This window comes from Falco rusticolus, chromosome 8, assembly GCF_015220075.1.
Source record: "Falco rusticolus isolate bFalRus1 chromosome 8, bFalRus1.pri, whole genome shotgun sequence".
Taxonomy (NCBI): domain Eukaryota; kingdom Metazoa; phylum Chordata; class Aves; order Falconiformes; family Falconidae; genus Falco; species Falco rusticolus.
Genome location: NC_051194.1, coordinates 34239220 through 34265831, shown reverse-complemented (window position 1 = coordinate 34265831; position 26612 = coordinate 34239220). Strand labels below are relative to the sequence as shown.

The 26612-nt window shown below is 39.1% G+C and overlaps 1 protein-coding gene across 2 annotated transcripts in view; it reads right to left on the bottom strand.

Moving 5' to 3' along the window:
* The window catches only part of ADCY5 (adenylate cyclase 5), a 223830-nt gene that overhangs the window by 82551 nt on the left and 114667 nt on the right, over nt 1–26612 (bottom strand). For both annotated transcript variants that reach the window (XM_037396829.1, XM_037396830.1), the window contains exons 2-3: nt 10978–11127; nt 5729–5850 (exon numbers count right to left, since the gene is read on the bottom strand). In XM_037396829.1, coding sequence (XP_037252726.1) covers nt 5729–5850; nt 10978–11127 — 272 coding nt within the window. The remainder of the gene's footprint in view (nt 1–5728; nt 5851–10977; nt 11128–26612) is intronic.

Here is a 26612-nt window from a genome sequence, read left to right as displayed (position 1 = left end):
ATAAAACCTGCTCTTGGGCTTCTTCCTGTTTAATGCTGCTTCTCATCTTCAAACATAAATCATCTGTTTTCATTCTGCCTCCCCCCAAAAAGGGGAGAAGACAAGGAGGGAGATGGATCATACAGTAAATTCTAAAACCAGGTTCTGCTCCTGCCCTTTCCGGCAATAAGGCCTTCCACAGAAATTAAAGATACATAAAATTTGGCTTAGACAACAGATTTGGGGAATACTTGAAATTGTTATGGAAGAACTGGCAGAAATCTATACGTGGTATACTGTAGTTTTATTTATTAGACATGGTAAGATTAAAGTGATTTCACTTTAGCTTCAATAACCTCCCATGAAAAAGCATGAAAACAGAATCAGATGAGCACTTGATCAAAATCAGCCCACTGGTATAACCACCTCCAAAGGCAACCTCCTGTCTGACCTGTGTTTGGTAGGATATACCTCATGATAAACCCATTAACATTTCAAAACGCACGTCTAGCAAGCCAGAAAAAACAGCCTTATGCCTATACTCACCAACAAGAATATACCACTAAGCAGCGTGTTGCTTTGGCAAGCCCCAGCACTAATATGTCCAGTTACAGCTGTACCCTGTGAACCCTCCTACTAGCTGCAATCAGAGCTCAGCTTTGTACTGTTGTTGATATTGGTAAGTCCTTTCACACCAAGAAACACCAAGACTAGATGTCCTGTGTGTGAGGACAGTGGGAGGAGGAAAAAGACGTTCGCTTAGTTGAAATTTTCAAAAATAGCATACAATTACACAGCACCTTGCAATCTAGAAATTTAACACACTTCATAAGCAACTAATTAAGCATCACAACACTTACAGGATGAAGAGGATAAATTGACACAGCTGGTCTGAATATCCCGACACTCAGCCCAAGTGCAAACTATTTGGTCATGTTTAAGGGGAGAATTTCTGGTGTTAGAACATAATTAAACCAGAAAACTAGTTAAAAATGTTTTTGTCTACAAAGCTGAAAGCAGATGGACTGTTTAATTTCTGCAAATGGTTTAGTTCAAGTTGTCAAGATGTTTAAAAAGCTCCGAGATCAAGTTAATGTTGTTGAGTATATGATTCATAAGAATTATGTGAAAGGGAGAAAAGAAGAAACTGTCACTTTCACTGTGCTTGGATGCCAGCCCTAAAATAAGCTTCTTGGAACAGTTCATCAAAGGAATTTTGATTACAAAGCCAACCTTTATCCCTTCACAGAGGACTTCAAACCTCCTTTTATAGCAGAGATTACTATATTTGGCGAAACCTAGATAGCATTAAAGCCATTATCACTGCAGTGAGATACTATAAATAGCAATAGTAATGTAAAACATTTAAAATTCAGCCTGGGAAGCATGATAGATAAACAATATTATCTATGTGTATTTTAGGGTTGTCTATCAGACATAATCTCATTCATGATAACGTGCACCAATTTAGTTACATAATTCACCTTGTTGTTTAGTCCAAATTACTTGCATAGTCTGGGGAACTCCTTTCCTGATTGCATTTGACAATAGAATTTATATTTAACACGCACATATGTGGGAAAGGTCAAATCACGCTCTGAGGTTCTGGATTTGTCAAAGTTAATTCTCATTCAATAAATCAGGATGGGAAATGGTTTCGTTCTCTGTTAAAAGGTTCTGTTCATTTGCATCAAAAAAGAGTGTATTAACCCCAAACCTCTTCATCTTAGTTTCATCATCACCCTAAATTCTTAAGAAGAACATAATCCTGAAACAAATTCTGCTGCCAAAAAGTGACAGGAAATCATATTTTCTTTGTGGATAAATTAGTCTCTGAACCTTACTTTCCATAACAATAAGCAGGAGATTATGAACTCATTCACAGGAAGTCCTGATAAGGCTCTAAAAAGATTTGCTTTTACCCATTCAGGTCAGAAAGACCACTGTATTTTGCATAAAATGTTGTTTCCCCAAACAGAGAGACAGCCCACCCTCTAAGAGAAGCGTAACACAATAAGCAATATCATGGCAGAACTGTCCCTTATTAAAGGATCATGACTGTTTTACAGACCTACTACTGGCACTAGAGGAAATTTTTTTTTCTACATAGGTTTGATACTGACTTCTTGTATCTTAGCCCTGCTCCTCTCCCCTCCCCGCCCCCCCCCCCAACCAAAAAAAAAAAAAGGAAAGAAAAATAAGCCTGCAACCTTTTTAAAAAGAAAAACACAGTATGTAACCTAGGAACTAAACCTAAACATATCACAGAAGAACTGGTCATTTAAATACTCCTCATTTTAAAACAGACCCCACAAACACAGAGTAAATTCACATAATTGTAGAATAGCATTTTCTACTAGTAGAGTGTTTTGGGTTTGCTTTTAATTAAAATTAGAGGTGGTCCCAAAAGCCCAGACCCAATCATCCCTGAAAATTAAAATATTTAATCTTCTCTGGAACAGAATTTAGTAAACCACTTCTCCCACACAAAATGTCAAACCCGGCTAAGTGCACAGGGCTGTGCTCCTGCACTTCTCAAGTTCAAAGGGCCAAAGTTAAACCCAGATGGAAACATTCAGTGTCAGTGAAGCTCGTTATTTCCACGTTGACTGTGAAAGTGGTGAGCAACCTCACCCTGAAGATCCAGTAAAAATTAAGATCGTAGGCTCCAGGCATTACGATGCATTCAAACTTTTAGATCAATAGATAATGAAAATTCCCATCCATTACTTTCATTTATAATCTACTTTTTTAACTGATCTGGGAGACTGGGAAAAGAAAATCACTGGATACAGCTGACAGAGGAGGGAAACCTGCACCTCTGTGCAGACATACAGTCCTTCCCACTCCTACAAACTGCGGAGGAAATGCTCCGGCTCATAAATCATCAACAGGAAGCCAGATTCAATGGCTGGGCACAGCACCCTTGCACCGACTTCACATACTTCTCAATTGCCTTGACACAATAACCTTTAGCTCATAAAAACTTAGATCTTATGATATTTTTGAATAGTGACAAAACCAAAACTGCTTACAGTGTTCTCTTCTCAAAAGCCTCCCCTTGAGCTTTTCCCCATGAAAAGTAAAGAGCATGCTTGCTTTTATTCAGCCAGTTCATTAATCCACATCATTGAGACACTACCACCTACCACCAGTGTGTTTCTGTGTGCTTCAAAATCATCTGCAGTCATTCCCACTAGAGGTGGTTTCAGCGCACCCAGGCAAGAGCAAAGGCTCCATGCTGAACTCTTAGTGTGAAATGAGTCATTTGTTTCAAATCATGTTTCCTTTTTTCAATATTCATACTTAGCTATTAATTTCCCTAAAGTACATGAAAATAAGATGTTCCTAAGTTACCTTCCATTTGCTCTCAGTACATATACTGTTTTATTGCTATTTCTTACCTCTCTTTCCCAGCTTTTTCCATTATCTCAGTGGGTGTTGATTTAGGACCTCATAGGCACAGACAACAAAGTCCATACTCTGAAGAAGATCATTTAAATTGTTTCCCCTTGCAAGGTCTTTTGTGACCTCAGCCTCCCTTTGGACTGGAGGCCATCTGCACCTGCAAGGGCTTGATTCCTAAACACTCATTACCGTGAGGAACAGTGTTAAAATTACTCTTAGGCTGCAGAAGGTAATCTATTATGGAAAAGTTCATAAGATGTGAAAATTACGTGTTTGCAAGCTTCCTGTTAGCTACCCATCAGGACAGTCCAAGGAACTGGTTGGCATTTATATATACGTTTCACCTTTCGTGTTACTTCACAGCCATAACTGAAAATCATAGCCAACTGTTTTCTCTTTCTATACACTGGGTCATGCATCATTTTTTGTTGTATCTTTTCAGGTCTTCACATCTCCATTCTTCTTCTTCATCATCATCCATTTTCTTTGGGCTATTTTTTCCAGTTATAATAGTTCTGTCAGATTACCCTCTCCATTTAAAGTTACTCATTTGCAAATTTAGTTTATTATTGTTCATTTGATGATACAGTTAAAATTTCAAATTAGTGTCATCCTAAAGAGCCTTTACTAAGATTTGACTGTACTGAATAACTTTCAAACCCGCAAATAACAACATACGGAAATTGATGTGAAAGTCTATAATACCATAATGACTAGCCTCATGTCATATCTAACGAATTGCATTCAGTTTGAATGTCAAGCTGACCTTTGAGTACTGGAAAAAAGTAATTTCTTTATTAAGAAAATTCACAAATGGCATCTGACACAAGAAATTTACACACCTTCTGGAACAAGCTCAGTGCCGTTAAGGAAAAAATGAATTTAAAGACACAAAACCTAATCCAATTACTGTAGCACATGATCTGTTGAGGGCAATTTGGAAGGCCTCTTCCCTTTACCTTCATCACCATATGTATTTTCTTTATTTTTATCACTGAACCATTATTGTCTTTGATATCTCATAATGTTTTTGTCTTCAGTATTGCTAGTGGATCTTTACCTGTTTACTGAGTCACCACCAAAAAAAAATGAAGAGCTGAAATGAAGTGCATCCAAGCCTTCACAAAGACTTGTCCTGATTTCAGTGAGTCTTATATCAGACTCTACATTCAACAGCGGGCAACCTTCTGCCAATTTTCTACTTGTACATTACCTCTCCCCACTACCCTCAATGCTAACGAAATGTCTTCAGATGCTTCAGATTTTCATGTGAATTTCCCAGCATCAACTATTGGGAGATTATGCAAGGCACAGTATATTAGAAATTTAAGAAATACACTTTTACCTGTTGAGCATCAAGTATTGGAAAATATAATTCACGAGCATACTTAAAGCTATGTACAAGAGAAAGCTACGCAAGCAGTTTACAGGAAAACCACTTGTTGGAAGGAGAAATGGAGAGGTGAAGAAGGGAAGCTCTCTATCCCCAGTCCCTGTGTCTCAGCAGAAGTATTTATAGATTCACAGAACTGTGACATATTCCAGGACCTGGCTTAGCAGAGACGTAAGTGATCCCCAAAGAGGCCAGGTACAACAGCAGAGGTAAAATGCATCAAGATTAAGTTAAATTTAACTTTGTAACTGGAGCCCATAAAGATATCAAGCAACTAAAATACAACTTTATCTACTTTATTGCCTCTTCCCTGGGAAGTGGACAGTGGGAACCCGGTGATGTTCAGAAGCTCATGGTGCTGGACTACCCCAGTAACAAGGCCTGTGTTTGATTTTGATTGATTTGCCAGAGATTGGATATCAATTTCTTCTGCTCACCCAAGCTGACTAAGAAGCAACACGCTGCTGGGTGACTGAGCAGGTGCCAAGGGCTGTCATTAACAGACCTCCTGCTTGTAATTCCACTCTGGCAGAGACCACTTGAGGTGACCTTAACCTCAGCTGGGCTCTGCAATTCACCCCATGGAAAGTGTTGCCAATCTTTAACTTGCACCCCATCGTGGCTTATCAGAAGCGTGCTTGAAACTGTCAAAAAATAACTGAACTAAAATACACTTCCTTCTCAAAACTACTGAGATTCACTCCAGGTGAGGAAGAAAAAAAAAAAAATCTAAGAAAGAACTCAGTTACAATTGCTTCTCAAAGGAAGACATTGCAGGAATGTGGCAATCCTATAAACAAACTTTCAAAAGTTAACTGGTGATACTTTTGAGTCTTTACACTTATTTTGGATTATGTGTCACTGTCCTCTTCATCACTGCGTGTTAACTGCCAAACACTGGGAGGGTCCCTCCTCCCCAGCAGTTAGGAGATGGGCTGCTGTTCTTACCTGACATTGTCATGCTTCTGGATGTAGATCTTATGAAACATCATATCTTCTTGTTTGGCATTAATGTCAGCTTTCATCTCCATGGCAACATGTCGAGGAAGTACAGAGAGCAGGAGACGCTCCTGTGGAGTCAGACAGATGAACCAATTAAAACACCTGCTGCCCAGTTAACAAACACACTTTGTTCCTTACTGGGGAGAAATGAGTCATCAGTTTGGTAAGAGATGAGTACAACCAAGTGAAACGGTCTCCATAAACCCAGCAGCTGATCCCCTAACAGGTCATATGCACTTCTGTCCCAGTCCCACAATAAGAATTCAATGATTGTACAAGAAAAATTATGATTTTTCATCTCATCTGGGCTGGGCTTGTGATTCATGGTTGCCAATTCTTGCAAATGAAGGAGCCATGCAACTCAAAAAGTGCCTTTCCACCATTCTTGGAAGGACTCTGATAAACGATACTGTCTGACCTCCCACACAGCCTCTAAACACCACCATGAAGTCCTCTTTCACATAACACCAGAGGACTGATACCCCAACACCCCTGGGCACCGGTAAAAATTCCTTCCTTTCCTATCTAGATCATCTAAGCACATTCCCCCAACAGGCACAAACCTGTTCTTAGCAGCTAGAAAGTCAAAAGGAATGCCCCAACAAAACTAGCATGAAAAGTTAGCCCAACTATACAATGTAGTACTACACTTAAAACTGCTCTTAGTGCCCAATTGCATTAAGATCTGTAAACTCACCTACAAGAGTGTTTTCAATATCCACCTCTGTCATCAACAATTCACAGCTCTCCACTCTCACTTGGCACTTTTATTTACTGATAATAGCTTTAGTGTGACTTTCATAACATTATTTTGTAAGCTGTTCTGTACATAGCTTTGCATGCTAGGCAAAAATTAGTTATATGACAAAATGATGACTTTCTGGTAATTTTCCTAAAAACTCACACAAAAGCCTGTGCTTGTTATTATTCTAAATTTGGTGGCAATTTCATGCAGAAGCCATAGAATTAAAATCTGCAGGTAGTATGTGCCCCAGGGATGCATTTGTGTTATTTCAGAAATCACCTCTGAGAAATTCTGCCCAGACCTTCATCTTATTCCCACTCACACCCCTTGCAGTTCAAAAGAAGTTTTCACTATGGATGAAGAAGGTGGGAGGCATCTCCTTTGGGATCAGCTCCACTGTGGTCCAACCCTCGGGCAGTGCTTTGGAGTAGCTGAAGGATCCTAAAAGCTTGTGCCACTCTCATCTTTATCTTTCTTTACCTGCAGTGAGCACAAGGAAGAAAAGGGCCTTCCTTCCTGAAGACACAGATACAATGTGGTGTAAACAAAGGTCCCTAACCTTATCTAACAGCTCATTACCTCTCAACAACACAGGGAACAGTAGGGCTCAAAAGCAGTTCCTGACTCAGAGGAGTCAGCAATCCTGTACTAATTACTCACATCACCAAACTCTTGCTTGCCCATATTACAGTTATAGGCACATTCCTGGTTTCTAATTCCTAGTTTTCACTGAAAAATCCCCATTTCTTTCTTCCTCTGAGGAGACAAAGTAACTTTGGGGGAACGAGAAGAAGATGAATTCACTGGAAATGTGCTCAGCATGCACTGTGACATTTTATGGTCTACAGCACTGCCCATATTTCCCTTTTCCTCCTCCCTTCAATGTGTACCTTAAAAAGATTGATTCTTGCCTCCAGTCTCTGAAGAGGTAGTAATAACACAGAAGATGTGTTGGAGGGATTTCTATCTCCTCTTCTCAAAACTGCAGCAGTCTTTGACAAGATACTTGTTTTTTAAGATACTCTTACCTTCACTAGTATACTGCAGGTACTAACAGTTACATACCCTTTTTTTTAAAAACAAAAAAAGATCATGAATCATGCACATTTCCTCAGGCTTCTGTCAGCTCCTTAAGTGCAAAAGCACAACACGTATATATGCTTTCCAGAGTAACTGGTGTATATGCTGTTGTCATTTGCATATTATAATAGGCATCCTTGAATGTGTGAAAGCTGCTATTTTATGTGTGATTTTACACATCCTCTAAATGATTTGAAGCTTAAAGGGAGATTCAGGGGCACCCACAGGTTTGGAATATTCCCTGTAGGCGCATGAGCGTGGAGGGATGCTTTTTTTTTACTTGCTTGCAAAACAGAGACACATTCAGGGGATTGAGTTTCTCTTATTAGTACTTCAAGAGATTTTCACATACATTTCTGGGTAAATTTTGCTTGGGAGCCACCACCTCTGCTCCTCCTGACACCACAGGCACTTAACCAGACTAAATCACCAATATTTTCAAGACACTTGAGATCTCCAGGAGATGAACTAATCACTCTGAGCTATCACAATTGGGGAGTAATATAGGCTTATCAAGTGAAACAAATACATGTACCACAACATCCCTTCTCGTGGCAACTAATTAGGAAGTTGAGCCACATTACAGAGCAGGTCATTATCTTTACTCTGTTTGTTGGGAGCATCACAATCACTGAAAATGACCTCTGAAGCTAATAGGAGGAGGCTGTAACAAGTGACTTTGTAAAGCACAAGCCATGTTCAAAGACCTTCAAAACAACAAACCTGTTACATTTTATTTCAAATGGAACACAGAAATTAAAGACTCCACTAGACTACAATTTTCATTTTGCTATAATGACTAGAAAGTCCTGCAGCCCTCGCTCTAAAATCACTTAGTATGCACCAGTGAGGTGACTGGGACTGCTGTTTTACAAGTGTAACAAGGCAACATTCTGACCTGATAAAAAAAGCAAGAGCAAATTCATATATAATTCTCACTTCAAAATAAGATGCAAGTATAGTTCCACTGAATTATACATTAAACACATGCATCCCAAGGAGCACTAGTCTCTAGAACAGGCACAGATGAAAGAGTACAATGCAGATCTACTCTGTTCAAATACATACATATAGATATATGTATATATGGGCACACAGATCCTACAACAACTTGGTACTACATGGGAATTTTAACTATTTGTGTCATACTCTCCCAAGGTGACCTCACAGCACTACAAATATTTAATGCCTTATGACTATCCATTTGTCTTCAGGTTTAATAAGACTTATCTTTCACCACAAGTTAAGTGATGAAGAGATGAAAAAAAGGAGAGAACAACTTTTCAGACACAAAAGACAAGCAATGCCAGAAGTAAAACTGTGCAGTCCCAATAACCTATCTCTTACTCAAATCCTAAGTATTTGCTCACTACAGATTGTAGAGAATGCCTGTTTTTTCATCCAGGAGTATTTTATTCTGGGCAAGCAATAGTGATTCCTGTTATGGCTCTGCCATAGATTACCTCAAATACTTAAATCATAAGAAGTATCTCTTCTGCACTGGACATTCTGGATTTTTCTTTACTCTCTTGCTAATTTTGCATGCTGGTAAAGGCTTAATAAAGTAAAATACACATTCCTTTGCCCAAGATAATCTGCCCATCTTTAATAGAGAACAGTACACAGGATCATCACCAGATCTCCAGAAACAGGCAAGCAACTGTAACATTGTTGGGCTGTGCAGTTGCGTATCCCTCTACTCCTATTTGGAGACTGCCTCTCCCAGCTGAGGGCTCAGCTGCCCTTGTTTGTGTCTGCTATCACCTCAAGATTATCTCAATGCATTATGCATAGTGATTCATCTGAAATGAACCTGGAGATCAATGTCAGTGCAGGCTGTAGCAGCAAGTAATCTTATTAGGAGTCCCCAGCTGCCAGGACCCACAGTTACTGCTGGAAGTACTAGAAAGTACTTCTAAGTGACTGGCTTTGACCCATGTTTTTCTGATGTTCTGGCTTTCCTCTGTATAGCATAGTGCTTTCTGGGGAGGAAAAGAAGAAAAAGGCATAAAGCCAGGGCATTTGTCAGGGCTATTTCATTGGGTACTTCTGACACAGAAGTTTCTAAATCCAGAACAGCGCAAGCATTTGAGCTATGCTGCAAAGGCAGTCTCTCAGCAGGACGACAGAGCTGTAGTCAATCAGTAAAATGGGGTATTCTCTTGGCTCAATCCTTTCCTCCATTTCAAGGTGTGGAAGGAGGAGCGGCTGCTCGTTTCATCTTTCTGAGACCACATTCATTACAAAGGAAAAAGGATCCTTGAGCATGAATCTCATTTTCATACATATACTATCAAAATAAGGCACATGTACAGGTTATTTCACAGTAAGGGTTAAACAGCAAGTATATCAGCCGGAAGTACTTTGTGAAACACTGCCAAAAGACAAATCCATAAATGCAGGTGGGCTGAGACACGAGGGAAAATTAAGGTGTGTTGCCACAGAGATGCAAAGACACTCCAGTTGATTCATTCCTCTGACCTCTTCCTCAAACCCACAACCAAGCTCTGAGATACCTCCCAAGGGAAGAGTGGAAGCCCCGTTTCACGATTCATTTCAAATTGGACTGGGCAGACCACCACAAGAAGTACTGCAGTGCAGAAATGTGTTGGCAAGGGAATAGTCAAGCTGCCCCAAAAGGTCTTTTGTATCTAAGCTTGAGGACACAAAAGATCCGTTGCAAAAGAACCCCCGAATGAATTAGGAGAGTGGTAACATTCGGTACCCTTGACAGCTAGGCTGTATGATGGCATCAACAGGTCTTTTTAGAGCAAAACCACACCTAAGTTGGTGATGAATCTTAACTTTTTTAACAAATACAATTCACTTGAGGCCTATAAGGTATACAGAGGTGTGCAAGCAGGTGGGAACCTTTGTGAAAGGCAGGAAAAGGACTCTCTCTGGAGGTATCAAGGGACAGTATGTTTTGTGGACCAATTTTTACCTTTCACTTCTGAAACCTTCCTTAGAGCTACCTGTGGCAGTGGCTTTGCTGACAAACACATCACGCTTTGACCTTACAAAGAGTGTCAGTCTGAACCCTGTGCGCTGCTTGTACATTCAACACATGGCTTCAATGATGGGTTCAAAAAAAACTATGCAGACTCTGCATACTGTGTAATTTTAATCTGCGGAACATAGACCACAGGATATGCTGAAGTCTGTGGAGAAGTCTGTCAGGGCATTGGGGAAAAAAAAACTCCCCTGAGCTCTCTTTCAAACTTTTAAAAATCCTGCCCTCTACCATCAGCCTGTTCTTGCTTGGAGTAATCAAGAAGCAAGAGGCCTGCAAATCCCATCCTACAGGAACATTTTGCATGCTAATTCTACTGTAGCAATTTCACTTTTTATTTCCCATTGTTGCTCTTACCTGCTGCTGGTTCTCCCTTTGAGAATGAAGCCTGGCTTGTATGCATTCCCTGGTCTCCTGGAAAGCCTGTCTTTGGGACACCTCTGCTGGGTAATGGGTACACACGCCTACAATGTTTGTACAGGAGAAGATGAGAACATTGGAGACCAGCTGCAACAAAAGAAAAAAAAAGAAAGAAAAAAAAATACTTGGTTACACTTTGGAAACCTGCCATCAGAAACAAAGCACCAGCCAGAACACAGCCCCTTCCACAGCTCCTTAATCCAAGCCATGCTTAAACTTCAAGCTCTTAATTCCAGTGTATTTTACCTCTCTAGTCTTTAAAATATAATATTGTCATATATGGCCCCAAATATACATTTTTAACACTATGTATTACTTCACTGGTAAAAAATACAATTCCACTGGTAGTTCTGTAATCTTGCTTTTGGTAATTCAGTATCTTGGAGCATCTGTGACAAAATATATAAAAAAATGCATCTTTGCTCTGTCAGCTAGTAAGACTCGTACAAACAGATCTGACAGAGGAACACAAAGATTTCCATTTTTGTGTACCTACATATCTGGCCTGAAAACATATCAAAGAAACCATTATTTTGAAGTAGCACTTAAAATACTTAAGGGAAAATGTTGGTATGCATAAGGTTAAAGAGAAACTGAAACAATTTTTTAAACTAGTTTCGACTTAAAATTTTATGCTACTAGCTAAAAGAAAAAAGACACAAAAACATTCTATACATTTCTGTGAACATGACTCCAGAAAGAGTTGTGAAGTCTGAAGCATATTTGGAACGGACAAGCACAAAGGAAAAGCTACATTGCTCTTCTGCTTCCGCATGGGTTATATTTTGTAAGGAAGCAGTCATATAACTTTTGCTGAAAAACAGTGTCACAATCTTTCATTTCTCAGCTATTTTAAAAAAAAATAGGAAAAAAAAAATCCATGCCCATTGGTGGCATTTGGTTCATGCAAAATGTTCAAGACGGCTTCCGATGGTATCATGTAAACATTTCCTTTGACACAGGTCAGTCACAGTGTAACTTTTTAGGAGCTGCAGAAACTGTGCTGGATCTCCTCTTGAGGAAAGACTTATTCAAAACACCTCTCATCTCTTCTAGGGGGAAAGTCTGTCATCAGACCTGCAAGATTCTTAAAAATAGAGATCTTTGCTGTATTCCCTAATGAGTCCAAATAGACCCTTCGCCTTTAACACTTCTTTACTGCAGAATAAAAAAAAAAAAGTAATTTCCAGGCAAGCCCACTCCCTGAAAATACAGGGCCAAGCTCTGAAGGGCAGGAGTGGCAGGCACTCCTCAAGCTCTTTGCTCACAGGGGGTGCTCAGGACTCCCCAAAGCAACCTGGTCACTGTGCAGGAGAGAGGAGCCACCTCCATGTTAAACATGGACCCACATCCCAAAGAGCAACAACCCGTCTGAGAAATCCCACTGGGACTACTCTAACTCTTTGACTATATCCACGCGCTCAGGACAGTAACACTAATTTTATTAACAACTCTGCCTCGAAACAGGATTTAGGCAGAAAACTTTTATCTTTCCGCTAAAATAAGCAATACCTTGTGCTACAGCCAGTTGAGGATTTCTCTCTGTGGACAGCTGCCAGTAGACAGCAACACTCTAACTCCCCAAGCTCCTGCATCAAAGTGCTGCATTTTGGGCTATGTCCCCGCAGTGGGTTCCCACACTTACGTATCACACTATACAGTACAATAACATGCAGATTATAGATAACCACTGGTGACTATCATCAATGTCAGCTATCTGTATTTGCAGATAACTGGTTTTCAAGGAGGAAACTATTCTCATCCCCTACAGATGGCTCTCTCCATCCAAAGAGCCCACATTTTGCATAGGTAGGGTTGTTGAAGGTGCAGGCCATACACGTCAACATGAAATAACTCCTGATCCTGAAGCTCACACATTCCCTTCAAAATTATATTCTGACTCAGCTCTTTCTAAGGCTGGCTGGATCCTGCCAGATCCAAGGTCCTCCATCTCTCCCCCAAGGTTCATCAGACAGCAGCCAACTTGCACCCAGATCCTGCCCAGTTACCCAACCTAGCGCTGCATCCAATGGCCATTTGATGGTATTTTTTGACTGATAATGATCATTTTTAGGAATGAAAAATCCCCATCTAGTATAAAAAAACCACTAGTGCTTATTATAATGAAGAAACAGCTTAAAAAGGGACCCAAAATAGGGCTTTCCTAGGAGTTACTTTGATTCCTGCTCCATGGATGCACTGATTGCAACCCACAGCCAGTGAACACCACTTCTACGAGTTCAATACAGTTAATATGGGCTCAAAGGGGTTAACACTAAATAGCATCTTTTGCACGGCCGGATTACAGCAAGACTCCCAAATCCTCTCTACTGAAGCTATTCAGTTGTGCACCGAGTAGAAAATTCGTCAGGGCATATGAAACAGCATAAGCATGCACCATATATCTGAGATGGATAAAACTGAGAGCACAAAAGATTTTAAGGAAATATGAAGTTTTCTTTTTTAATCCCAAGACTCTGAGACTTTACTTCACAACAAAGTGTATAGTAGAAACTCAAGATAAACTCCCGAAAACAGCAACTCAACTCTTGCACAACATGTGGTTCAGATAGCAGGCAATATATCAAAAGTTAATTGAGCAGAAAAGAGGAACACAACACCTCAGTCCTGAAAACAAGCTCTCTTTCAGTATATCTCAGCGCCCACAAAAAGTCCCCCAGGTGGGGCCCACCCATGATGATACTGTTGTTGTGATGATGCCTTAAATAGCCAAACTGTACAGTTCAAGGCATGCAATTCATATTGTGCATCAATGCCAATATTGTCAAAGGGGAGTACAGAACACATCATCAGACTTGATATTATTGATAATGTTTGTGGAATACAATGCAATCCAACTTTTCAGCACTCTCTGACGTCATTTTTCACAAATCCAATGGACTTCACAGACTGATTTACAAGACAGACTCAGATGACCATGCTTCATCAAGTAGGAACAAAAACTGTATGGCAATGTAATTTTTAAGTAGCAGGGGACAGACATCCATATTTATTCTGTTAAGCAGAAGCTCATTTAATTCACAGTATGGCATCTTTGCAACACCCTGAAACATAAGGGGAGAAATCTCAGTGTAACGTTGAAAGTATCAAAGCTCTGCAGAGATTTAAAATTGAAGCTTTTACTATTTGCAGCAACACTTGTTATGTGAGCAAGAGCATTTTTTTCAATATCTGTTCACAATAATTTTCCTCACAGGTATTTTCAAATAAAATAATGCAAAAAAAAAAGAAAAGAAAAATATTTCTAATGTAATTGATTTTTTCCACAGTCCTCTGTCTTAATAAATTAAATTTATAACCTGTTTGCCAAATGGTACTACTTGCTTATCAGCTTCCTTGCCATTTTACTATGGTAACCAGCTTCAGTCCCAGGAGGAAAGAGATGATATAGATATTAAAAAAATGATTCCCTAAGCTCCATGGCCTGAAAAGTAAAAACATATTATGGCAACTATTTCAGACAATCTGTGCTTGAAGAGCTGTTCAAGGCAATGGGAAAATATAGTTGTCTATTTTGTAGTTGATTTCCTTCCCCTGCCTAGCTAGAAATTTAGACTAAAAGGATTCCAACCCTTCTGATTTTGGAAAATAACAGTTTATGAAAGACAATTTCACTTACATGTAACTCCTAGATATGCTATTAAACCTGCCTGTGGTATTGCCATTTTTGAGTATTTCATAAACTCATATATTTACTCTTACAGCATCTGCGTGTGGCAGAGAAATGCTATTATCCTGGTGCTACCGAGGCAGTTTTTTTAAAGGTGATTTAGTACCTAAGAAAAATCTGTCTACTATGAGGGGTTTTCAAAAATCACCATGACATCTTAGTTCTACTGAAATAATAGATCACTCAACCTCAGACAACAAAACAGACCAGACAGTTTCTAGTCACTTTGATTTCATTGCACAAACGGAGCACTGCAATGCTTTTGTTGAATCTCCCACAGGAAACTGTTTTCAATACTTTTTCCCTTGGTGATTGAAGGAAAAAAAAGAGATGGAAACAGCTTAGTTCCACGTGCTCTAGGAGTTATGAAAACCTGGTATTACAAAATCAAAACTGAGAGCTAAATTTGGCCTGACACTATTGTTACAAAATTGATGTTTTGGGCATTTCAGGCCAGGCTGAGGAAGAAGTGGGATGGTGACCAGGGGAGAGCTTCCAGACCACCCCAAGAAGACAAAGTATCAGCTTGCATCAATGCTTCTCCCTGCTGTGTTTCTATTTGATTATTCTTCAAACACCAGATGCTATTCAGTATGTAACTAAGAGACAACAACATGCTTAAGAGGGATAGTGTCGAGATAAATTTTGTTAATTCCCTACCTCTGCCACAGCAAACAAGGGTGGCTACTGACACAAGAAGGTGGCCCATATTCCTTGGAATATCACTGCTCATTACAAGAATCACAGCTTCTGTTTTTTGCCAAGTTACTCGGCTTTGGTCCACTTCTCATGCAGAGGAGGCTCAGGGTTATTTCTGTTCTGAGATCACAGCACTAGGCTATTCTCTGTTAGTTTCCAACACCACTAATCAGTATTTTGTTTTTCTATTTATTTTTCATTTAAATCAAAATATTGTTCTGATATTTCATAAAGTCTCATTTTGAAAACAACTACATTTTAAGCTTTTATTGTGGAGCTGTAAAACTGTCACAAGAAGGAAAGTACACACATGGAGATTAAAAAGTCATGCAAAACAAGCTACAGCAAACAACAAACTAACTACATATCCCTTCTTTCCAGAATGTGACACTGCTCTGCCTCTGCTTTCCAGCTCTTGTGATACAGATCTAGCAGTAACTTTTTTGCTAAAGCAATTATCAATGCAACAACTAGGTTAAAAGCACATAACTGAGTTTCTAGACTACATTTCATAGTGATTGTATACTGAATTGACAAAGTGGTCCAATTATTAATTGTGGGGGCAGACACAGAAATTAGCTTTGCTTTTTGTGAGTTCCTTTTTTAAACTGTGAATAATTACTATGAAATCTTTAATACTCATCTGAAACAATGTAAGGACAAAAATATGATGGACTACAAAAGCTCTAACTATCCAAGCTATTTCTACAGCACCTATGTGTACAATCCGGAATTGCAAGTACAGATAAATTCTAAAGATAAAAAGCATAAACATTATGAAAAAATGTTGTTATAAGGTATAGCTAGTACTGGTTTTAAACACTTTCCCTGAACAGCAATTAACCCTCTATTGCCTTTTTATATACTACTACCTAATATAAAAATTGGAGTGGCTACAGAGCCAAAGGCATAATGAAAATTAAAACGAAAGACAACATCAGCTGGCTCCAAGATCAAATTACTCATGTATTTGTGCTGTATATACAACAACATCTTTTATTTCCCAGAGCTACAATTAGCAAAGTACTAAGATAGTGAAAACTTGTTGATTATGCTAGAAAGATAATTAAACAGTTAAAAGTCATATGGTCTTCTCCCAGTACTTGGCCAGTAAAGGACAGAGTAAGTACCAGTAAAGAAATTAGAAGGTTTTTATTTTAAACGTGACAAGTACTTTTACTGAGTAATTGAAATTACTGCAACAACAAAAGATTCCATCAACACACCAGTCTAAGAACAAATCTGACATTGTTACATGGTGCCTTCCCCCTGTGTTCTGTTGCCTCTGTGCAGCAACCACTCACTTTGATCTCAGGCAGAACAGAAAACCGGTTACAGCCACAATCTTCCAGAGACTTCTCTAAGTCCACTTTATGCACATGAGTAAAGCTACTGAAACCAGCTCTGAAAGCTTAAATGCTTCCCTAAGTCATAGTGTAATTTAACTATCCCAGAGTAATAAAATTTGTTAGTGATGCTCTATAATACGCAGTAAATCTATTCAGTTGACATTGAGAAGAAAAAAATTTCTTTGCAGAAATACTTCTGAAACTTTTTTGCATAGTCCTCCTATTTGGGAAGCCTACAAGGAGCAAAAGCTGTCTCCTTTAATCTTTCAGCTAGATTCTACATTCAGCATAAAGTTAACTTGCTGAGAGTGAAGCAGTAGTATTTTGGCTGAAAACATGAAAAAATCTTTATGCCACTTGTGAATGTCTCTGTCCAAGAATTATAGTCAACAAAAACATGACACTGAAGGTATCTGTTCTGTGTATTTCAGTGACCATCTCACCCTTCCAGTCTAGTATATGTTCTTCTCTTAGATGTGATGCTCTGTTCTCCTAAGCGAAACACAAGCAAGTATTTTGTGCCACGTAAATTCATTCTTTCTTTAGAATAATTACCTAATTTAATTTCTAAATATATAGTTGCAGCTAGACATGAAATACTACACCCCTCATCCAGAGCAAAAAAAATCAGATTTTTCTATTTTTCAATTCTTCAAGTTGTTTCAGGGGACATCAAAATGTTTGATGCTGCTTTCTTAATATTAATGTCTGAACCTTTTTCTACACCATTTTAATTAATTTATTGATTGCTGCAATTGCAAATGTTCTGTGCATTCTTTCCCACTGATATTCTTATTATCATACAGAATGCAGTACGTACTTTGGGTTACAGATTTGAGGTTTTATTACAAATAACACTTTTAAATCCCCATTTTATTAAAGAACAAAACATTACCAACGCAGATGTAATTTTAGTAAGCATCTCAGGAGGAAACATTGCTATATTAAACTGATACATCCTACTTCCCCATGACTGTTTTATTAATATTAATTAATTAAAAAAATTAAAAATAATTTATTATTTTTTCTGCTGGGATTTCAGTGAGGTCCTATTTTCTTTGGTTACTGAGCAATAAGGTTAAGAGGAGAATATACTGTCCTGACCAGATCTTGGCGTAACCCCAGCTAAAAGAAGTATTTCTCTGTCTAAATTTTCCTGGAACTCTATCATTATCCCAGCAAAGCATCCTCTGTATGTGGCACAGCCTGGTGGGAAGAAGTGCAGCCCTTCACTAGCAGTAAAATAGTAGGGAAGGAGACTCTTGGGTCCTATTGTCCAGCCTCACTGAATCTCTGTGGCAGCCAAGTTTCTGCGCATCCTCACAGTTCACATACTCTATATGCTACAAATCAGCACTGGTTTTCATGTGAGGACTCTTGACGGTGAATCAGATGAAGCAAGCTGACAGCCCACGGCTAAGTGGGAGACACAGTCACGTGGGAAGCTGCCATGCGAGGGGAAACATCCAGTGGCCCTTGGATGCAAGAGTGAGACCCTAAAAACAGCTTAAGGGAAGGCTTCTTCCACTGAAACAGGGACATTTCCCTTTCCCTGCTTACAATTCAACCCCCGCTTTATTATTTAACGTATCACCTCTTAAGTCTTTGTAACCAGGCTGCCGCCTCCAACTCCAATGGCTTCTTATCTTAAGAGATGGTACATCAGCCAGATGCCTCTCCTCAGCACAGACAGCTGAGTACAAGCTGCAGGTTTGGCCAGTTTCAAATCTGCTGTGGCAACCTCCAGAAGAACAACATGGTAGCAATGGAGGGCTGGGATTGCCACAGCTTTCATGGGCAATACTGCACAGGGGGTTAGTCAGGGCATGTTTCACAGTCTAGCTCACTTAACCTTACCCTAGCGAAAATGCATTTGTACCATGAGTAAATTCACCCCTCTGGAAGTGGTGTTTATTTCTTATCCATAGAGGTACCTCTCTGTCAAAGACTTGAGCAATCAAATACAATCTCACTGAAATAAAAGGTCTTCAAACAGGACTTCAAACATTAGATACATCTCTCTGAGGTCACAAAAGTGGATAAAAGCTCTTAGACTTTCTGTGCATGACTCACAGCTGTCGGTGGGTTAAACATCTTTACACACAAATTATGTCAAGATAATTTTGACAACTGTACAAAATTTGCCCAGATGCATGATAGCTTAGGCAATTTAGACATTTACTTTAGTTAAGAAAATTAATCAAAGCTCTGGTATTTCAGCAAAATTAGTTGTTCTACAAATTATTATAAGTACGATTGAGTTTGAGTTGTCTTCACACCAGTCCCACCTGCCTGTGTGCTCCCTAGGCAGGAGGAACTGTTCATGTAAAAAGATAGAATAGGTGTTAATTTAAAAAGTGTTAATAGAAAACATTGTAATCAAATAGAAATTAGATTAAGAAGTCTGGTCATGTTTTCAAGATTTCCCACAATGCCTCTGAAACTAAAGGAGCTGTATTCAATGAGGAGAAAGGTCAAGAAACATGCTTGATTCATCTTTTATACCCTCCTTCCTATCTGGTGGAAGGTATGTGAGGAAAGGAAGCCAAATGCTTAGGTTTTCTGTCAGGCCCTCTTAAGATTAGTCCACTACACTGAAACATACACGAAACTTTATTTAATATATGCTAACTAACTCAACAAGCAAATACATATGCTGATTTGACCCATGATGGGAAGAGGATTTTGTTCAATTTTCTGCACTTTTTTTTCTGGTTTGGGTCAGGTTGTGCCTGGCAGTCATACTGCCTACATCATCTCAGCAGAAGAGGCCTCTGCAGCCTGTCCTGCAGGATCCCAGTCCTTCAGAGTCACCTCTGTGGCTGCCACTACCTGCCGTCTCCATCCCCCTGGCAAGGGGTGTCTGCCTTTCCCAACAGCCTACATGCTGCCAGCAAACACTCTTCACAGAGAAGTACGTTCCCAAGACCTGTGGTTACTTGCAACAGCTATGAGAAAATATATCTGTACTAAATAAGCAAAATCATGAAGATTAACATCCCTCTGCTCCCTCCCTTCCCATCACACTGTACCCTGGTCAGTGTTTCTGGGAATATTTCTGGGACTCCTGGACTCAGATACAGGCAGTGCATCACCCCTTATCTTCCATAGTCATTTAAGCACAGGCGTCACCTCCAGGTCACTGGGAAAACAAAAATATTTATCTAGTTACATGAAAGTCTTATTTATCTGGGAAAAAAGAAAGTTCTCCAGTTGCTCAGCAGGCAGAAGTGAGCGCCCTAAATATGGTATGTAGGATGTAAAAATTGTTATTTCCCAAGCATTTAGAATACGTGTTTTTAGGAGGTGGTGAGTTATGCTGGTTTTGTTTGTTTGGAAAGAAATGTAAAATTGGAGAAAGAATGGAATACAGATGGATTTTTGGTTTTGATTTAAAGACCTTTCTTCTTCTGTTGCTGGATATCAAATCAAGCCAGGGTAGCTGCCCACAAGCTATGCTCCTTCCTATTAACATCCCTATCCCAACATATATTTTTAATAAACAAAACCTACCAAGCACCACCAGCAAAGTTTGAACTCTTGAACTGAAGCAGTGGCTTGTACCAGATGAGGTGAAGGAGCAGCATTTGTAGCAAATAGCAAACATTGAGCACAGCCACCACTAACATATAAATCAGTCTATAAGGGATCTGACTGGATCACAGCTGAATACTCTTCCTTTAAAAGCTTATGTGCAATTTTGCCAGCTATTACAGTAAACTAAGCTTACTTTTGAATGAGAAAGGTTGCATAGAAGTCCAAGATTCATTACCATATCTTATGGTCTGGCTGCTTGAGCAGTTGAGCATACTGATCTCTAAACAGATTTGGTTTCAACAACAGAAAAGTTATCAGTAGGCAAATTTCCAACCAAATTTTAACTGAGCACAACAAACAGCTTGAAGGCACATTCCTTGGCCTTCAGCTTCGTCATACTGAATTTCAAAGGTCTACCATAATACAACGAAGATTTTACAGAGAAGCTTTAAAAGACTCTTCAGAATTGTTTATAAAGACAAGTTATAAAGAAAAGTGTCAGACAACCTAACGACATTGGTTATGACTAGCTCACTTTATAATAAAAACAGCACAACACAATTTAGCCTGCCTTTATTTCATTATACACAACCACTTTTCTCTCTGCCTTTGGAGCTGTGCTACTTCACTCTTCATATGTTTTCCACTCTGCCTTCTTTATATAGTAACTCTTGTTATTATTCACCCTGGACTTTCTTCTCAGCTTCCCAGTTCCGTCTTTCCCCCAAACATACACACAAACACATGGCCTCATGGTTCCAGGGTCAAACCAAATGATTATTTTCAAATTAGCAAAGATGAACCCCGTTCTTTTCTGATAGCTCCAACAATCTGGTTACATTGCTACTACATGATCTTTCCACAGTGTATATTACAGGGCAAAGTCTTAATTGTTTTGCAGTATCTCAAGGAAGGCATTTCAAGGTCTACTTTTAAGACATATGTACTGAAAACATTATCCAAGTCCCATACCACAGGACTGTATCATTAATTTCTGTAAGCATTATGAAATGCAGAAAGCTGGATTCTTGAATCAAGATATGCTATAGCCGAAGGTTATTTTTGCTAGGATCTTAAACCTGCTTTTTCTTGCTGTCAAAAGTATAAGATGATTATGCTGAAAATATTAGCATTATAATACTGTAAAAATTAAAATGTTTAACAGAAACAAACAAATCAACCTCACTTTGCTGGAGATACAGTTTGGAAGAGTCTTTGAATTCTGACAATTGAAATAAGCCGGGTCTTCTGAGAACTGGGCAGGATATAAAGGAAATAAATCCACATTTCTGTAGCTAGCGGAAAATTTTGAGTCTGTAATTGAGCATGTACTTCTACTCTCCCAAAGATCATTACCAGAGATTATGCAGCTGAATAGGTTTTCTGAGGTGAACTTAAAATAGACCTAATATCATACTAACCTTCCCAAGAGGATACTCTACACCACAGAACTGGACTTTGAAAAAGAGTGAAATATGAGTATTTAAAGTAACCTAATCTGAAGAAGACAGACAGAAAAAAATAGGGTGCAATTATCAGAATTTTTTTGTAATAGGACAACAAGACAACGAAGAACCTAAGAGACTTCACAGACCATGTAGTTCATTCCCCACTTGACTCTTGAAAACTATCATATCCAAAAATTGATATAACAATCCTGTTGATGTTTAAAGGGCACTGAATAGCGTTACTTGCTTTTGTTATATTATAGATAGTATTTCTCTTAATATATCCCAAAGAGACACTTACTTTTCTTGGAGTGGACAATACTGATCATAAATTAGCTTGCAATTTACTTTCCCTGCCATCAACAGCTGTTTTGCATCACTGCTTGAATGTTTAGTCATGGCATTAAATTCTTAATTTCCAAGAATACAGTACCTGTGCACTTAGCCTTGCCTAATAAGCCTTTGAAAAATCTGCACTTGTATTACGTAGCAATTTATTAGTATACTTAAAAAAAAAATGAGTTTATGAAAAATACCTCAAACATGAAAGGTAACTGGATAAATAACTGTTTAAAGAGGGAAAGCATAGCTAAGAGAGGTTTTGCTACCTACTGAAAACCAGGTACAGTTATTGCCTTTACGAATGGGAAATGAGAGACACAAAAACAAATAAAGAATTTATCAAGAGATAATAATAATAAAAAATGGTACAAAGTGGTGTAAAATCTTTCAGTATATGATCAGATCCATGACTGTGGTTTGAAATCACAGATTGGTTCTTTGCCATGCTACCACAATGTGATAGCATTTGTCAGTCTAAATCCAATAGGGAGCTCCTAAGCTGCTTTTGATAGGATAAAAATATTGGATCTAGTTCTCTACTCTTATCAGTTTAACTCTATCAACTTAAGACAGAAAGAACTAGACAAAATTATTAATTATACCTCTAAGATCTTATCTCATCAAACACGTCTTAGTGTTTTCTGATAATCAGTCATAAGCAAATATGAGATATGCCTTCAAAGGCGAAGCAGGTGGTCCCTGACAGATAGCAGTGGTAACTGATATATCAGCTGGTGCACAGAAGGCCCAAATGCTCTAATACGCATCCTGCTGCCGAGCTAGTAAACTAACAGTTTACTAGAAGAAAAAAGTGAAAGGATGGTGAAAGTCGTAATTCCAGATATGCAACGCAAATCCAGGAGAATTCAGAAACAGAACAGACTACAACAAAAACTTAAATGGGTCTTTTCTGCCATTGACTTCCTTCATACAATGAGGTCTCCAAGACAGTCTTCAAAAACTAATGAACTGCACTTTTGAGAATGTCAAATACCTTTCCCAAACAAAGAGTAGAAAAGTTTCTCAAAATGGTTCCATCAGAAGTTCTAGAAAATAGTCATGTAACTCAAAAGAAAAAAAAACAAAATACACCAACACAGATGTATCATGTTTGTTATGACTAAAGACCCTCCAAACCCTAATCCTTTTTAAGAAACTATTTCAGAAATTTGTAGCAGAAATCAACTGACAAAACCAACTATATCAATGTGATGCTAAGCCACTGGCATAATGCCAGGCATCATATAGGCATGACAAAGTCATCACAAAGAGCACCAACCACTGCTAAGTTTGTTGTAATTTCTCATGCAGTTATCAGTTTGTTTGTTGCATTCATTTTTAACTGGAAATTTCACAGTGCCTCTGTAGTTTTGGAAAACACGCACCCCCCAAAAAAATGTGAGAGAGAAGGGAGAGTGTGGTGGAACCTCAGAAGAGGCAGAATCCAAACCAAAAGGGACAGGACAGAAGAGGGAAATGGAGATGGAGAAGCAGAAATCAGAACAGAGGGCCAGAACTAATAAGTTATGGACAGAGAAGAACAGACATCTGCACTTTTTCTGGAATGATTACACATTTCCTTCTTAAAGAAGCTGAAATCAAACACTATTTCTTTCCCACTGTTTTTTCTGCTGCAAAAATAATTCTGCTCAATAACAACTAAGCGTACAGTCCCTTCACCTGTCCGGTCTGAAAAGAACCAAACAGTCTCTGCTGCTACACCTTGCTGGCGGAGAATACAAGTGTTAAACACTTTGTCCTGGGACTGCCTTAAATAAAGAAAGTGAATTGAGGCCGCAGAGGCCACCTAAATGCTGAATGATGTTTATCAGCTCTCAAGCAAGTTTTTACCAGTTTCAAACAAGGCTCAGTAGGCAACGTGTCACATTTCCTAGCATGAGGGCCCAACTTCACAGATCCAATTTGCCCTTAAAGTATCACTTTTACAGTGTAATATTGCTATATCTGATTATCAGCTCTGAACAGATCAGGAAGAACTATCTTATATGTGGCTATTTAATTAGTTCAGAGCAAGCTGTGCTTCTTTCAAAGAGAAACTGGTTAGAAAATCAGCACCAAGCTTTATTGGACTTAGGTATTTGATGCAAGTGAATATCCAGGACTTGGACTCCCTGGAGCATATTTATCTTCCCCACTGTTTCCTACCACTACAGATGGGTCACATGCTAGCATCTAATCAAGATTTCATCCAGCTACACACACATCAGATCTAAACAACAGGAATTACAATGCTAGAAGTTATCTAACCACAAGAATTAAGGAAGGGAATTAAACATTAAAAACAATAGAAAGAGGAAAATAAGGTTGGGTTACCTCCCATGCCTTTCTTTAATTCAAGGAATGTGAGCAGGGTGATTTCTTGGGAGAGGGGAAGGGTAGAGAAAGACAGACTGAAAGAGTACATTGTCCTCAGTCCACCATCTAATATAGTATCATAAAAGCCTCCAGAAGCAGAATTCAATGCAGCTGATACGGAATAGTAAAGAAACTTGGTTGATCATAAAGTGCCTCTTGGCAAGCATGCCTTCTCAGCTCTGCTCCTGCTTCTCAATTTAAGTGCCTACCATCAGCTCCAGTATCAAAGGAACAAAAGATGCACCTGGCAGCAACAGCTTCCACTTTAGGGAGAAAAAGGTTGGCCTTTGGTTTGAATGCAGATGGAAAATGTGCTCAAGTACACTGATTCCTAAAGTGTCTGGAAGCAGTCGAAGATCCCTGACATAAAAAACAGTCTTATTAACAGCAGGTGCAACTCCTGCCAGGGAGGTGAATAACCCTATGCCATGGCATCTCATTTTTTCCCCAGCTCTTCAGAACCTGCCTCAGTCCAACTACAGTTAAAATTCACCCAGCAGGTGTTCAATCAAGCCCCTTTTTAGCTACTCTGTCTGTAACAGCTGCATCAAACAGACAACACACATTTCTTCATGCTATCTTATGATTAAAAAGACAGGTACTCTACATCTTTGCTCATCTAAGTATGTAAAGTTTCTATTTCTGTACTCAAGTGATCCTTGACATAGCTTATACAATAATCCATCACCAGCAAGCACTAGGCAATTAAATACCTTTGGTCCCTCTACACTATTTCCAGTTTCACCATGTTCAACTTCTGAATACCTGATAGAAGACACAACATAGGAAGCACAGCAAGGAGATGGGCAACATGGGAACTTACTCTATTCACGAGAAAAGTTTTAGGCAAGTGGACATTGGTCCCTGACTACTACCTTTGCCTCTGTCCTTAATACGTACATACCATGGGCATGTCTGAACTATTTTTCAGCAACCATACTTGACAACTCCTCAATGTATGGAGATAAACACTGATGAAGGAACTAATGCTCCTTCTATACTGTGCTGTGGCTTGAAGCTAGGCTGGTCTGAGGGCATCCCAAGGATGCAAGCAGGGCATTGCCAGAGCTCCTCTGTTACAACTTCCTTTCCCCAGAAGGGGCACTTTGAAGAATTTACGGGAAAGTCCTTTCTGCTTCTCCAAGGAAGGAGGTAGAATTCTCCAATTACAAGGTTGAATGCTTGCAACTGCTCACTCAAGGGAGGCTGGATGCCCCTCCTCTTGTGAAGAGCAGCTCTGATTTGGAGAACCTCTCTGCTGAGCCAAGAACAGTCTTGTTCCAGCTCATGAATTACATCCTAAAGCCCCATGAGCTTTTCAGAAAGGCCAAATTCTGCTATTGTTGCAACTGCACAACCCAAGCAAGGACACCAAGGGTACATAGCTACTTAGACATTGACTCCTACTGTTCTATTTGAGACACTGGTCAGGTCCACAAGACTACAATGTCAGGTCTTTGCAAAACAGGGCAAAAGAACCTCCATTGAGTAGCTTATCATCAACAGATGTGTTGCCAGTATGTGCTATCATTTTCCCCACAGTATGATTGCGATATGAGTCTTCAGAGAAACAACAAACATTTGATTAATTCTCTTTCTACCTTTTACCTCATGTAGTCAAGCAGTTTGTGGTAAGACTCATAAAATACTGACACCATCACAAGTACTTTATTCACACAGAACAGAATTTACTTAATCTCTTAATTTTTACAACTATCATGTGGGGGTTTTTTATCTTTTAAAGAAATTGTTTCTGAAAATAACTTTTTTTCCATACATTCTCCCTTCTACCACAGCCTGCTCTGATCTGTAGGCTTCAACTACACTGTTTTCTGGCCACCAAATAAAAGTCTAGTTTTTCTCTATTTGGCAAGGCATAGAGAAAATGGAGTGACAGTCCAGACCTGTAGGATTAGGATTCAAACAGGATTTTAGCACTTCTAGGACACCTTCCATTTTTATTTTGGTAAATTGGTCTTTCTTGTCTGTCATTTGGCTATTACTTTCCTTTCTCACCATGTACATTACAGAACCTGTTTTTAATTGCTCCGCAATACCTGTTTTAAAAAGGTTTTGTGCATTTTCAAGGTATGCACATTGGAAATATTCTCCAGATCCTGTGCTGCAGGA